The 16,720-nt window shown below is 41.0% G+C and overlaps 1 protein-coding gene across 22 annotated transcripts in view; it reads left to right on the forward strand.

The window, feature by feature from the left end:
- EZH2 (enhancer of zeste 2 polycomb repressive complex 2 subunit) overlaps positions 1-16,720 on the forward strand; it is a 219,086-nt gene that overhangs the window by 135,794 nt on the left and 66,572 nt on the right. For all 22 annotated transcript variants that reach the window (XM_078377422.1, XM_078377420.1, XM_078377416.1 and 19 more), the window contains 2 exons: positions 2,680-2,782; positions 6,331-6,494. In XM_078377422.1, coding sequence (XP_078233548.1) covers positions 2,680-2,782; positions 6,331-6,494 — 267 coding nt within the window. The remainder of the gene's footprint in view (positions 1-2,679; positions 2,783-6,330; positions 6,495-16,720) is intronic.

Here is a 16,720-nt window from a genome sequence, read left to right on the forward strand (position 1 = left end):
CTCGCCTTGCCTGCCCCCCCCCAAAGCACCCACACATCCTCTGCTGTCAAGAGTAAAAAAAAGCCTTGCCTCGCTCGCCGGCTCTCTCCCAAGACAGCACCTCTTGCACCCTCCATCCAGAACTGCAGCCTGCCAGCCAGCCCACCTGTCTGTCGTTTAAAGAAACTCCTGGGCGGCTTCCTCGGGCTCTTGCTCCGCTTGGTGGAAAATCTGATGCGGCCCAGCCTCACCCAGACTCTGCCTCTAGCGGCCCCCAGGTAAATTGAGTTTAAAACCCCTGTTATAGAGCAAAGACAAGATCAAAAGGAAGGAAATAAAAGAAAGGGCACAGTGTGATTTATAAGATTTTAATAAATGTTGGATATGAAAAAGCTGGGATAAACAATCAGTGGCAAGAGGACTTAGAGGAAGAGGTTAAAAGTGAGGATTGGAACCAAATATGGTCACAGAGAATAATGAAGGATATATCTATAAGGGTAAAAGAAAATTGTTATAAGGTTGCATGGAGATGGTACCTTACCCCAGCAAGATTGAATATTATAAATAAAAATGTACCATCTCAATGCTGGAGATGTAAGAAGGGAAAAGGTAGTTATTTACATATGTTGTGGACTTGTGAAATAAGAAAGAAAGAATAGGCACTGATTTTTAAAGAAATTAGAGAAATTATTGGAAATAATATTCAAATATTACCAACTATTGCCCTTTTATAATCAAGAATGACCATCTTAAAAAAAGAGCAGAAAGAGTTAATCGTAATAATGGTCACAGCAGCAAGATTAATATTTGCAAAAAATTGGAAAAATGACAAGTCAACCTTGAAGATTGGTATAAAGAAAATGTGGAGTTCAGCAATAAATGATAAGCTAATGTGAAATAAAAGTAAGAAAGAGTATGATAAAATAGAATGATTTTAAAGATATAAGGAATCCATATTTGAATTATGTTCTTGTTAAAGGGAAAGGTCAGTGGGAGTGGAATGGGGTGAAAAGTGATTAAAAGGAAATATTTTCTTATCTGGTCCTGAGGGTGATGCTGGTGCAGGGGGAAAATTTTTGTATTAGTGCATGCCATGTATGTATACACACTTTATGTTAGTATTGTTCTTATTGTTTTTCTTTAATTAATTAAAAAACACAAATATCCATGTGGGGATTTGCAGATTGCCAACAAGAATGTACTGCAATGCTGTGTGCCTTTTGCCTTTTGCAGGCATAACAAAGAATTTTGGTCAATCAGTGGTTGGAGTTAAGTGCTAGATAGTTGCAGGGAGATGCAAGCCATATCCCACCAGTAGTCCAAAGGCTATTAGGATAAAGCACAATAGTACTGTATTTTTCCATGTACATATAAGATCCTACTTTTTCCTAAAATCGTTAGACTAAAAATTGAGTGTCATCTTATACACAGAAGTAAGCCGAGGAGAGAATCGTGCAATTGCAAAACAGCCCATACCTTGCCTCTGCAAACAGGCTGCCTCCAATGAAGAGGCTTAGCTTCCTACAGTCAGGAAACTTAGCTTCCTCCAATCATGAGCCTTATGTAACTGATGTCAGCTGATGCTGAACAAACCAATTGCAACAGTGCTCAGATGCAACAGGGACTCCTAATGTCCGAGTGTTCTGAGCCCAGAGGCTAGATAAAGTTAAAGTGTGATGCACAATATGACAGTACTGGTATGTAAATGTTGCCTAATTACTAAATAAAATGTGGTCTGCTTTATGTTTAAAATATTGTTTTCTTAATTTGGGGTTAGAAAAGTGGGGGGTCTTATACACAGAAAAAATATGGTACATGTTTGCTTTTTCATTAAGTGGAGTGGGGCTTTTGACAATAAGGTCAGTTACACTTCTTGGCCTCTCTGGCATATGCATAGGTGTTTTGCACTGATACAGAGTCTCTTCTAGAACTGACTTATTTTAGATCTATGATAGATCCCAGTGCTCTTTGTCTTCTGGTAGCAGTTGAAATCTGTATATCCATCCTTCTTATTTTAATGTTAACCTGTAACTTTTTCTGACTCCGCTGGATAGGATGGGAAATAAATTTTTATTAAATAAACAATCATATATTTATTGGTTTTCATTCGTTGACTGTGAAGCAGTCAGCTGCTACTGAGTAACCAAAAGGACTTTTCCTCCTTAGGTTAGATTCCTTCTATTATCTCAGATTAATTTTGTATGTATTTTGGTGCATTTCTAGGATGATGATGTTAAGAGTTATATTTTCTAATGCAAATATCATTCCAGCTCTGCATTTCTAAGATGATGATGATGATGATGATGATGATGATGATGATGATGATGAAGAAGAAGTAAGCATATATCCAGGAGATAGGAGTTTGAGCGTTCTTTTGTTTCTATAAGACTACAAATCTCATTGTTTTAGTCAGTCTTGTCTTTGTTCTGACATGGGAATGGTTAGAGGAAAGTAGAGAAGGCCAGGTCATGTACTCTCAAATGTTATTCTGTTGTTTCTAAGGCAGAAAAAATGTTAATACTTATTGATCTCTGACACTATCATCAGACATCTGTTGAACATTTGTTTGATTTGGAAAAGAATATTTATCAGTGTGGAATTCTGTACTTTCCCTGCCTGTCTCATGCTTTGAGAAACAGTGGTGAAGATTCTTAAGAGAATACTTTACTTTTCATTGTCTGTGTTTATATTTCAATGTAGACAAAGAGAGCCATCCACCTCGGAAATTTCCTTCTGACAAGATATTTGAAGCCATTTCTTCAATGTTTCCAGATAAGGGTACAGCAGAAGAACTGAAAGAAAAGTAAGATGATACTTTAAAAAGTGACACAATGCAGCTCTGTTTCTCTAAAAATACTATATCAGGCCATCACAAACAGGGACCACTTCAAGGAAATACAGCTTGGATTATCAAGTATTTGACTGGTCACAATGTGGCATTTGAGTTGGTAGTCTACAAGTTATACAAACCCGCACTACTGAAATTCACAGGATTATTGAAGAGTATGTATTTATATTAGGCCTTGTCAGGAATGGGTCTCCTGAGAGAAGTCATTCCACTAAGGGAAGGAGCCAAACTGTAGTTCCCAGCACCCAGCACCTTTGCAACCTAGACTGGGTGAGATCTAGTAGCTGCGTGTGTGGGCAGCTATGGGCAAGCTTCTGACCCTAGTTTTCCATTTACTCACTTATTTGACCTAGCTATGTACTTTGGTCCTTGCACACCAGCCTTATCAGGTAGGACACCCAAATAACCAAAAATAGCAAATGAAGCCCTTGTGGCAAAGGTACTTGGCTTAGGTGCTCTCACCCTTGCCCTCAAGAATCACACTGGGGTAAAATATAGAATATTTATTAAAAAAGAGTAAAAAGTTATAAAACAAAGAAAATATAAAAAGTTACAATTGTACTTGTTAAATGCAAAGCATCTGGGTATTAAGTGAGCTCCTGGAAGCCTTTCCCATAAAACAATAAAATACTAGCTAGCAGCTTTACTATTTAATTGCTGGCTGTTCTAAGTTATCATAGTTAAGTCTCCAATCCATCAAAGGCTGTAAATCTGTCCTCCATCTTCTCTTTTCCAATTTACACTCACACACCAACTACTTGCTTAACCCCGTTCTTCCATAACATAAACCAAAGTCTCTTTCCCAACTATCACGTCCAATCACATTCCCAGTCCTAATTCCTACATGGTCATGATTTTGTGGTTCTCTACCCTATCCACCCTCATTCCACAGGGATGAGGAGTCCCGAACCAGACATCACTTGGCTCCTGTCAGCTTTCCCCTGGGATTCAGTTTAAATCTGCTCTGCCACTTTTAAAATGTTCTGCGCCAGCAGTCTGGTTCCATGTTCTTTCAAGTGAAGTCCCTTCCTCTTGTATAGGCCCGGCTTATCCAAAACATTCCCCAGTGCCTAATGAATCTAAACACCTCCTCCTGACATCACTGTCTCATCCACGTGTTGAGACCCCTGAACTCCGCCTGCCTAGTTGGCCCTGTGTGTGGAACAGGTAGCACTGCTGAGAACGCTATCATTGAGGTCCTGGCTTCTAGCTTCCTCCCTAACAACCTAAATTTGGCCTCCAGGACCTCACGGCTACATTTCCCCAAGTCATTGCTGACGACATGCACCGCTACTGCTACCTCATCCCCAGCACTCTACCAGCCTATCGAGAGGAAATGTGATGTCAGGAACCTTTGCACCAGGCAAGCATGTCACCGTGCAGTCCTCACAGCCATCACAGACCCTTCACTCTATGTTTCTGACAATCGAATTGCCCACTACCAGAAGATCCGTTCCCCTCCCCACGAGGAGTATCCTCAGTGCAACTCTATATGGGCCTGCCACCAGTAGAGGAGCTGAGGAGCTGCTTGTCTGTGGGTGGGACAATGCCTGAAGGTCCCTGAAGTCACAGTGGCCCCTCTCTCCCTGTCTCTGCTTCTCCCAGTCCACAACTAAGACCTCAAGGGAGCGAACCCATTCCCTCAGTTCTTGGAGGTCCTTGCAATGAGGACACACCTATGACTTTTGCCCATGAGACATATAGTCATACATATGACACTTGGTGCAAAACACGGGATAGCCCCCAACCCACTGCTGTCTGTCTTGACTGCTGTTCCAAGGTCAATAAGCCCAACTCGCAGCAATGCAGGACATCCCAGCTAAAGCCCAGACTCTAATGAAGGAAAATTTATTTGTTTATTTGTTTGTTTGTTTGTTTATTTATTTAAATAAATAAATAAATAAATAAATAAATAAATAAATAAATAAATAAATAAATAAATAAATAAATAAATAAATAAATAAATAAATAAAATCCATTGCCTTCTAGGATATTCTGGTCCGCTATGAAGTCAGTCTTACAATTAGAGAATTCCTCTTAATGTTTAATTGAAATATCTTTCATAATTTAAATCCATTGATTTTAGTCTGCTTATCTGAAGCAGTAGAAAAGAAGCTTGTTGCATCTTCCACTTGACATCCATACAGATATTGGAAGATGGCAACCATATTGCCTCTCAGTCTTGGCATCTTAAGAGAGTTTCCACAGCAAAAGTAAAAACAAAAGTCATGTGGTACTGTAAAGACTTAATAGAACTATTGTAGTGTGAGCTTTTGTGGATTAAAATCTCCTTCTCAGAGACAGTAGGAATTGAATTTTAATCTACAAATGCTCACCCACTGAAATAACTTTGTTAGTCAATGTGTTCTCTTTAGCATTTCCCCACCATTTCCACACAGTGGACCTCTCATTTCTTTTTTCTTCTTGCTCCATTGCTCTCTGTTCTTCCTGAAAAACAGTTTTGTTGTTTTTTAACCTCTCTTGTCAGTACTGTTGCCAGATAGTATTCCAGAAATTAGTTTTACTTTTTTTTACCTTTACTTTTTACCCCGCCCCCCTAGACAAAGCCTACTCGGGTGATTCCTAGCAGTCAAATTGCATTGTCAAATTGTTTTAGAATTTTGAATTTTTGGTAAATTTCTCCTTTTTGATACACAGCAGAATTACAGAGACTCACAGAGCTTCAAATTCCCAGGTAGTACATCCCTTTTCTCATTAATTGGCAGTTTCCATCTCAATAACTCGCTCTGATAGTAGAAAGAATAAAAATGTTTTGGGAACAGCAAAACAGCAAATTATCTTCACAAGCAACTGACTTCAAGAAATGAGAAGGAGAAAAATAATTCTTAGCAGAGAGGTGGGGCTCTCTTTAAATTCTAAGGCAGGAATGAAAGGTTGATTAGTGCTGTATACATTGACAGTCCCTCTCAGCCAAACAAACTACAGGCAACATGTGAGGTTGTAAAACTCCCAGTGCAAATGTCCATAGTTTGGAGATAGATGAGAGTATGAGAGGTTTGGGGGCTCAAGGGATGTAAGGAATGTGTCTCTTTTTAAAAGTAAGATCTATCACAATCACAGCTATTCCTTGGTATAAGATGTTTTATGTGGTTTTATAAAAATGAATGAATTCCTATAAGCAAGGGAAATTATTTCCATGGACTTCAGTGAGAATGTTAAGAAACATTTGTAGCTTTGTGCCTTTAAACAAGTAGGAATTTTGCTAGACTGTTTTTAGCTAGTGTTGACATAACTTTAAAAGATGTAGTTAACCTAGTTTTATTCTGCTTTGTTACAGGAAATTTGACCAGTGACAATAGACAGGGCCATCAGTGGAAAATAACAGTTTTAGCCAAAGAAGATATTGTGATGATTGATATTAAATTAGATCATTTATGCTACTGTAAAGTCCTTTATTTAGTCAGTATATCACTTGTTACTGAAAGACGGTAAGCCTGGACTTTTACTGCATAAAATGACCACAGTTTTTATTTCTTCTGTAGGTACAAAGAACTTACAGAACAGCAGCTTCCAGGAGCTCTTCCTCCCGAGTGCACACCAAACATAGATGGACCAAATGCCAAATCTGTTCAGAGAGAGCAGAGTTTGCACTCCTTTCATACTCTCTTTTGTAGACGATGTTTCAAGTATGATTGCTTCTTACACCGTAAGTACAAAAATAGTTTTAAATATATTTTTAATAATATCGTAATATTTAACAATGAATTGGTTTGCACATGGTCCCCTTATCTCTGTAATTAGGAAAAATATCTTGATAGCATTCTAGTTTCACTTTTCTCTTATCATTACTTATCCTTATATAAAAACTACAGATTCCAAACATAATCAAATAAAATTATATTTTATTAAATTATTAAAATACAAGATGTTAAATAAAATAGTTACACAAAAAACAATGGCAAATAATGTTAAAAATTGTGGTTTTTTAACATCAACTGGGTGGAATTGAGACTGAAATATGCTGGGAAGATCCATGGCCTTGCCAGGTATGCTGTCTCCCTGGAGGTCAGATAACGGATGTGACGGAAGGATTGCCATGACTCATAAAACCCATAGATACATATCCCTTTCTTCTTGTCCACATGGAAACAAATGACACAGCCAAGAGGAGCTTTGAAAAAATCATGTCAGACTTTGAAGCTCTGGGAAGGAAACAAGAACTTTGGAGCCCAAATAGATTTTTCATCCATCCTACCAGTACTAGGAAGAGGAATAGAAAGGGAAATGGAAAGACTACAAGTGAATAACTGGCTACAAAGATGGTGCCAACATGAAGGAATTGGTTTTTGGGACCAGGGGCTTAGCTTGGAAGAAAGACCGCTAGAAAGAGATTACTTCCACCTAACAAGGACTGGGAAGAATATGTTTGGCCACAACATGAAGAACTTTAAACGGAATTGTAAAGGGGAAAGAGATGCAAGCACAGAGTTAAAGATAGATGAAACCTTACTCACAATAAGAGGAACAGACCAAACTGCTCAAAAGGGGAGTCAATAATAGCATCACCATTAATAGTAATATTAAGAAAAATACAGAAAGACAAACAGGCAACAAATGACACAATCTCCAGTGTCTCTATACAAATGCCAGGAATATGGAAAACAAACAAGAAGAACTGGAAATTTTAGTTCAGGAGGGTTGTGGTAAAGGACGTGTTGGGATACTCGTGTGAGCTCTTTCCTTGGTGAAACAAGCAGAGGCCATGGGGTAAACGTCATAAGGGTAAATATGAGTTGATAGGAATACAGTGGTGCCCCGCATGATGATGATAATCCGTTCTGTGAAAATCGCTGTTTAGTGAAATCATAGTCATGTGAAAACTGTTTCCCCATTGGAATGCATTGAAACTTGTTTAATGCGTTCCAATAGGGAAAAATCATTGTTTTGCGAAGATCGCCCATAGGAAAGTCACTTTGCGAACCATCAATCAGCTGTTTTAAATCGTTGTATTGTGAAAAACTGGCCCGAAAACACCCGTTTTGCGAAGATCGCTCATAGGGAAGCCATTTAGGGAAGCCGCCGATCAGCTGTTTAAATCGTCATATTGAGAAAAAATGGTCCACGAAGCACGGACCAAATCGTCGTCCAGCAAAATTCCCCCATACGAATCACTGTTTTGTGAAGCAAAATGGCGGTCGCAAAACGTCGTCGTCATGTGGATTCTTCGTTTTGAGGGGTAATCGTCTTGCAAGGTACCACTGTAACTGAACCTTGGTGGGATGACTCCCACAACTGGAATATAACAAATGAAGGATATAAATTGTTAAAAAAGAACAGAGAAAAAAGAAAGGAAGGTTGAGCTGCAGTATTTGTAAAAAAATTACACATTCCTTCACAGAAATACAGGAGGAGGACATTGGATGTCCCATTGAGAGCATCTGCATCAATCTAGTTGGGGCAAAAGAACAATGGGACCATGGTAGTTGGAGGCTGTTAATGGCAGCCCAGTCAAGGAGAGGATGCGGATGAAACTTTTGAAAAACAAATTGCAAGGATTTCAAAGAGATATGATGTAGTAGTGATGGGGAATTTTAAAAATTTATTATCCAGACATCTGTTGGGAGGCAAATTCTGCAAAGTATGGTCCTTCCAAGAAATTCCTGGCTTGTGTGGTTGATCATTTTCTCTTATAAAAAGTAGAGAAAGAAACCGGAGGACTAGCTCTCCGTGATTTGATTCTAATCAATAGAGATGACTCAGTGGAGGAAGTGGTAGTAAGGGGATCTCTGGGCGAGAACAAGAATAAGTAAGGTCCCATAGCAGGAGATCTTAACAAGAAAAGGAGTGCAAGAAGTGTGGGAGTTTCTAAAAAAGGAAATTCGAAAGGAAAAACTGCAAACAATTCCAACAAGAAAGAAAGGTGGGAGGCAGCAAAAAAACAATCAAAAAAAGGGGGGCCAGGGTCGCTTCACAAAAAGCTCAGGGAGGATCTGAAAACAAAACAAAAAGACATGCATAGGATGTGGAAAGAAGGCCAGGTCACCTAGGAAGAGTACAGACAAGTAGCAAGGAAATGCAAGGATGGTATTAGGAGAGCAAAAACTGAGAATGATCCATCAGCTAGATACTAAAAGCAATAAAAAGCATTATTCAGGTATGTGTGAAGCAAAAGACAAAGAAAAGAAAGAGTGGTATATGTACTCAGTGGAGATGCAGGAATTATAACAGATGACAAAGAAAAGGCAGAGGTGCTCAATTCCCATTTTAGCTCAGTCTTTTAGCTCAGACTGTGAACCACCAGACAAATGTGGAGGGGACAGGATTGAAGCTGGAGATTAATAAACAAATAGTCAATGGATACCTTAGTGCCTTAAATGTGTCCAGATCTCCAGGTCCGGATGAACTGCATCCAAGATTACTGATGGAACTAGCTGAAGAAATCTCAGAACGGCTGCCCATTATTTTCTTGAAATCATGAGAAATGGGTGAGGTACCAGATGATTGGAGGAGGGCTAATGTTGTCCCTGTCTTCAAAAAAGGCAAAAGAGAGGAACCTGGGAACTATAGGCCCAGTCAGCTTGATGTCGATTCTAGGGAAAATCCTGAACAAATTATAAAATGGTCACTATACAAGCAGTTAGAAAACAATGCAGTAATAACTGGAAGCAAACACGGATTTGTCAAGAATAAATCCTGACAGACTGATATCATGTGTTATCAGGTAACCTCCCTGATAGACAGAGGGAATGCTGTAGACATAATATGTTTTGGGTTCAGTAAAGCTTTTGACAAACTACACCATGGTAATCCTGATTAGCAAGTTAACTAGGTGTGGGAGTGATAGATCAAGTGGCAGGTGTATACATAGTTGGGTACAAAATCGTATTCAGAGGGCAATAATTAATAGCTCCTTTTCCAATTGGGAGGAGGTAACAAGTGGGGATAACGCAAGACTCGGTCCTGGGTCCAGTGCTCTTCAACATTTTTATTAATGACTTGTATGAGAGAGAACAGGGAATGATTATCACAAATTCCAGATGACACAAAATTGGGTGGATTAGATAACACCTTGGAAGACAGAAACAAATTTCCAAAATGATCTTGATAAGCTGAAGCACTGGGCTGAAAACAACAGAATGAAATTCAGCAGGAATAAGTGCGAAGTACTGCACCTTGGAAATTGAACCAAACACGCAGTTACAAGATGTCTGAGGAATACTATGAGCAAGAAAAATCTTGGAATTTTCATAGGTCACAATTTGAATATGAGCCAAGAGTGTGATGTGGCTACAACTAAGGCAAATGCTATTTTAGACTTCATCAATGGAAGTATAATTTCCAAATCCCGCAAGGTGCTAGTTCCCCTGTATTGGTTACGCCTCCCAGTTCTGGACACCACACTTCAAGAAGGATGGTGGAACACTGGAACAAGTTCAGAGGAGGGCAACAAGGATGATCAGGGGCCTGGAAACCTATGAGGCATGTTTAGCCTTGAAAAAAGAAGGCAGGGGGTGATATGATAATACTTTTCAAAGACTTGGAAGACTGTCACACAGAAGAGGGGCAAAAATGGGCTCACGTTACAGGAAGCTAGATTTCCATTGAAGATCAGGAAAAAATGACCTAACTGTTAGAGCACTGCGGCAGTGGAACCATTTACCTTGAGAGGTGGTGAATGCTCCAACACTGGAGGCATTCAAAAGGAATTTAGACAACTATCTGGCAGATATCCTTTGATTTGTATTCCTGCATCGAGCAGGGGGTTGGACTTGATGGTCTTTTAGGCCCCTTTAACTATTCTATTATTCTATGATTCACCTCTGCATCACTTTTCACCAGCCACATCCTTCCTGTCTCATAGTTACAGATGCCAGTATGACAGGATGGTGGGCCGACTGCCACCACAAAGAGGTACAAGCCACATGGTCCTCACATGAGAAGACTCATCACATCAACTTCCTCAAACTTCAGGCCATCTTCAAAGCCCTGCGAGCCTTCAGAAGTATCATACAGGGCCATACTGTACAAATCACAATGGACAACACCACAGCGATGCGTTAACTTAACAAGGAGGAACCAAATCCCTAAGTCTCTTTTACCTGTCAGGACTCATATGGGAGTTGTGTATTGCCCATCAGATTCTGCCTCTGACAACTCACATCTCAGGTACAGACAACAAAACAGCAGACCATCTCCAGCTGCACAATGACTCTCACGCATGAATGTGAACTTTTCCAAAAAGTATACACTCAGCTAGTCTCCTGCTGTTGCAAGCCTACAGTGGACATCTTCTCCAATTTTGCCAACTCCAAATGCCTCTGTTACTGCTCCCAAGTGGGCAGGGGTATGAACTCTTCCGGAGACACTTTCACTGTAATCTGAACTGGAACCCTCCTCTACATGTTCCTCCCCTACCTTCTGATCCAGCGGATGATCAAGATCCTCCAAGATTGCTCAGAAGCGATACTCATTGTGACAAACACGGTGCTCGAAAGCACGCGTGAATGCTCGGACAGAGAGTAATTTGGAGATTGTACACGCTAACACGTGCTGAGTGAGTCCTAGAACTCAGCTAGCCGTGAACAAATCCCCATCTTACAAGTCTGCCCTAATAAGAACACCCTTGTACTCTCAGATATTACTGTTAGAAAATCATGTGGGCTTTGTAGTCCTTAGACTTATCTTGCACCACAGGCAGGACTCCTTAAGTATGCTAGGCCGAGGCAGCACTCTCAGATGACCCTAAGACAAGTTTACTGTTCAGGAAACCAATTGATTTTTATAATCATTATTTTATTAAAGAATAAGCATGTTCCTAAGTATCAGAACCAATTTAGGCCAAAGCAAGTAAATAAGCATTGTGCTGGTTATTTACAAATCTGTAGTGAGGCAAAGAAAACATGAAAAATATGCAAATGTCCAAAAACCTTACAAGAATACAAAAAGCCAATAAAAAGAATAAAAACAGTTCCAATAAGGTATTCCATTAGGAAAAGCAAAATAGTCCAATTATATTAGAAAAAGTCCATAGTCCTCAATAATCCTCTAGAAGAAAAATACTGTACAAAAAGAAAAATCCAGTATGAGAATATGTCCCATTGTCCTGAGAAAAATCCAAGATAATAGTCCATAAGGAGTATTCCATAAGAAGTAGTCCGTAAAGGGTATTCCATAGGAAATAGTCCATAGGAAATAGTCCATAGGCCAAAGGGTAATCCAGTATAGTCCATGTACTGTATAATCCATGTGTGTAGGCCATGAGTAAGTCACGAAAGACTGAAGAGTGGGTCCCGAAAGACATTAGGGTCAGTCACGAATGACAATGTCCATAGGCAAAAAGTTCCTTTTTCAAGAGTAACTGGTAAGGTCTTATCGCTCCTTCCCACGATGTCATCCAATCACAATCTGTTGCTAGGCAAACAGTCCTGGTGTACCACATGACTTTCTCTCCCATGGGTAACAGATGTTATTTAGGTTTCTGTGGTTTTCAAAGAGTCACAACAATACCCATCTATCTTATCTCACAGAGTCCTTTCTCATGCTCTCAGAATAGCATTCTCCCTGCTCTCACTAGCAAACAACCTATCAGCATAGCATAGATCCTTTATACAGAGAAACAAGATGGAACCTCTCCTGCACATTTCTCAATTACAAAACCCATGTGCCTTACAAGATTTCAACTACAAATTCCATCTCATCACACTCATCACCCTATGGTGATCTCATCAGCAGTAGTTTATCACTCTCCTACTCGTAGCGACTGACTGTTGGCGACTGCCCCCACACCAATACCTCCTCTCCCAACACCATGGCAAGGTACTTCACCCAGATGTCACTCGCCTGAAGCTCACTGCTTGGAGGATATGCCTCTCTTTCGCAAATATCCTGAGCAAATCAAGACATCCTTCCACCAACCACCTATATGTGTAGAAGTGGAAGTGTTTCTAGCTTTGTGCATCATCACAAAGTCTGCTACACTCACCAGCACTGTCTTAACCTTCCTACTCCACCTCAACCAAAAGGGGCTTTCCATGTCCTCTATCAAGGTATATCTGACAGCCATAGTGGTGCATCAACTGGCTGACCACCCATCCACACATCTCCCCAAATGTCAAACCATCAAAAGTTCCTTGAGACAAAAGTTCAGGGCTCTGACAAAAAAAAAAAAAAAAAAAAAAAAAAAAAAAAAAAAAAAAAAACCACCTAAAGAATCCTACTCTCAATTGGGGGCAAACTTGATCAAATATCTTGACAAATGGCTACAACAGGAGGGAGTTGAGACTGTACAGGATATTAGGAACATCATAGGGCTAGAGCAGTTCTATTCACTTCTACCTGGAGACCTGAGGTACCTAGTGAGATATAAAAAGCCCAAAGACGTTCAGGAAGCTGGAGGAGTCGCAGATTTTATTTCACATATTCGAGACCCAAACTTTTTGGAGGTAAAAGTGGGAAGAAAAACCTGGGAGGACAGCAAAAAGGAACCCAAGGTTTACTTCAAGAACCAGCAAGTGAAAGGCGGCCATTTTGTAGGCAAGCCCACAGAACAGAGCCAGCCAAAATACAAGCACTGGGAAGGGAAGGGAGATAAGACCCTTAGCCCAGAACGGAGAAATTCCCGATCGTGTTTTGGTTGTCGAGAGAGAGGCCATATTGTTTCAAAATGTGCTAAGGCCAGAGAAGGGGGTTGGAAGGTTGATTTACCCAAGCCTAAGTCAGTGTATTGCGTGCAGCAAAACAAAGTTACCTCAGAGAATGGTGAAACAGTAACTCATAATACGAGTGCAGCTAGGGCAGAGGTTCAGGAAAGACAAGCAGAACAGCTGCCTGTAGCTGAGATTGTCTATTGCTATCTTATAGAAACCAACCAGGAACTTTTTAAAAGTTCTGTAGACAGCATTTTCATAAATGAGAAAAAATGTATGGCTCTGAAAGACTCTTGCGCTCAAGTTACTTTGTGCCATCCAGACATAATCCCTCCAGAGAAAATATTGAAAGGTGAAAACCTGACAGTTAAAGGGATAGGTAGAGAACTAATTACTATGCCAGTGGCTGAGGTGCCTATAAGATATCAAGGGTGGAAAGGATTATGGAAAATATCTGTGGCTGAGCGACTACCTGCACCTTGTTTAATTGGGATCGATCTTACTGAGCATATCAAGAGTGTTTTAATGCAGACTCGCGCCCAGCAGAAAGAAATAGGCAAAGCAGAGGATAAGGGTGAAGTTCATACAGAGCTGGTGGGAGGAGAGGATCCTACAGCTGAATTAATACCGATTAAGATTCCCCTAGAAAGTACATTTAAAAGGGAACAGAAAGCCAATCCCACATTGGATCATTGTTTTAAGAAATTTGGCGAAGGCCAGTTAACCCCCGAGAGTCCAGAAAGGTTCTTCCTAGAAAAAGACCTTTTGTATAGGGAGACCTTGCTGAATCCCAGAAGGGGAGGGGAGACTCACCACAAGCAGCTGGTAATGCCTCTCAAATATCAAGTAGGGATGGTGGAACGGGGGCATGCTGGTACTTTTTTGGCATATTTGGACATCACAAAAACTAAACAAAGAATTGCCCAAAACTTTTACTGGCCTGAGATGGGGAAGCAGATAAAAGAATTTTGCCAGAGGTGTGATGTATGTCAGAGGCAAGGAAACAGCAATGACAAAACGGAAGCCAAGCTGTGTCCTTTATCTATAATTTCAAACCCTTTCCAACGCATTGGCTTATACATAGTTGGACCATTGCCCAGAGTTACCCAGATTGGAAACAGGTTTATCGTGACTATTGTTGACTATGCAACACGTTATCCCGAAGCAGTTTCTCTGAGAAATATTGAGGCTCAGACAGTTGCTGATGCCCTGCTGAATTATGTGTTGCATGGGGTTTGCATCTGAAATAGTCACAGATCTAGGAACCTTTTTCACATCCAGGCTGATGAAAAGGTTATGGCAGCTCTGCGGTATTAAACATATTACCTCCACCCCATATCACCCTCAAACCAATGGGCTGGCGGAGAAATTCAATGGGACCCTCATGCGCATGATTAGGGCATACACGGCAGAAAACCTCAATGATTGGGATCACAAATTACAGCAGTTATATGCTTATAGATCTGTGCCCCAAGAGAGCACCAGGTTCAGCCCTTTTGAATTATTATTTGGGCAAAAGGTGCAAGGGCCCCTTGACGTGCTCAGGCAGAGTTGGGAGGACCGGGAGGAAGCGGATCCAGAATATGTCATTACGTACATTGACAACTTGATGAACACTGAAGGAAAACTGTGAAATTGCTGCTAAGAATTTACAGAGGGAGCAAGAGAAACAAAAGGTCTGGTACAACCAGAAAGCGAGAGAGAACCTTCAATCCTGGGGATGAGGTTCTTGTGTTAAGACCCATCAAAGGGAACAAATTACAATTGCAGTGGGCAGGACCATTTAAAATAACCTCCAAAATGAACGAGATAAGCTACATTATACAAGAGGAGGGAGGACCTGGCAGGAGCGTGGTCCACTTGAATATGATCAAGCCCTACTATAGGAGGAAAAGTGTTGTCTTATTAGCTATGAGGAAGACAGACAACGAAAGTCACAAGTTGCCTTATTGGGAGGGGAGGGAAGAATCCAAATACAACCTGGAGGACATCCAAATCAGTCCCTCACTTTCCCCAGAACAACAAACGGAGGTGAAAGCTGTGCTTTTGAAGTACAAGTAGGTGTTCTCCAAAAAGCCCAGGGGAGCCAAGAGTGTAGTGCATAGGATTGACACCGGGGATGCACGCCCTCTGGCAGTTACGCCCTATAGAGTTACTGGGCCCTATGTTGAAAATGTTCACCGGGAGCTGGATGCCATGCTGAAGGAGAATATCGTGGTTCCTTCTTCCAGTCCTTGGGCTGCTCCAATTGTGTTAGTAGACAAGCCGAATGGCAGCATCCGTTTTTGTGTGGACTATAGGAAGCTGAACCATGTGACTAAGCCAGATGCCTATCTGATGCCTTGATTGGACGATCTAATTGAGACCATCGGGGGTTGTCAATTCATTTCATGTTTAGATTTAACAAAAGGGTACTGGCAAGTGGGGCTAGACCCCAAAGACCAAGAAAATATGGCTTTTTGTAGTCCTTTCGGGCTGTATGAATTCTGTGTCTTGAGTTTCGGATTACGGAACGCAGCTGCAACCTTTCAAAGACTCATGGACCGAACTCTGCAGGGGCTCAGGGAATTTACGGTAGCTTACATTGATGACATAGGTATCTTTAGTCATTCGTGGGAAGATCACCTGTGCCATCTTGAGACCATGCTGCAGAGGTTAAAGGAGTCAGGGCTGACAGTGAAGGCCAGAAAATATCAGTGGGTAGCTCTCAAATAAAGTATTTGGACCATATTGTAGGGGGAGGGAAAATCCAACCTCTAGAGGCCAAAGTAGAAGCATTCAGCAAATGGCCTAAGCCCAATATTAAGAAGATCAGGTCGTTCCTAGGGCTAGTCGGCTATTGCAGGCGATACATACCGAGATTCAGTGAGATAGCCGCCCCTTTATCTGACCTGACACGTAAAAAGAAGACGGAGGTATCCAGTGGTCGAGCAGCTTTGATGAGGCGTTTGCGAGGCTGAGAGAGTCCAGTCTTGAAGGCGCCTGATTTTCAGCCTGAGTTCACCATTTCCACTGATGCGTCCAATGTTGGCTTGGGAGCCGTGTTGAGCCAGGAGGGCGATGACAGGGAACATCACTCCGTGACATACCTGAGTAAGAAACTACAGGCGGGCAAGAGACATCTATCTATAGAACGAGTGTCTTGCAATAATTTGGGCCATTTGGAAACTCCAGCCATACATATGGGGCAGACATTTTGTCCTGTGTACAGATCATTCCCCACTGTTATGGTTGAGGTCTATAAAAGTGAATAACAATAAATTGATGCGTTGGGCCTTGATGCTCC

This window comes from Pogona vitticeps, chromosome 6, assembly GCF_051106095.1.
Source record: "Pogona vitticeps strain Pit_001003342236 chromosome 6, PviZW2.1, whole genome shotgun sequence".
Classification (NCBI taxonomy): domain Eukaryota; kingdom Metazoa; phylum Chordata; class Lepidosauria; order Squamata; family Agamidae; genus Pogona; species Pogona vitticeps.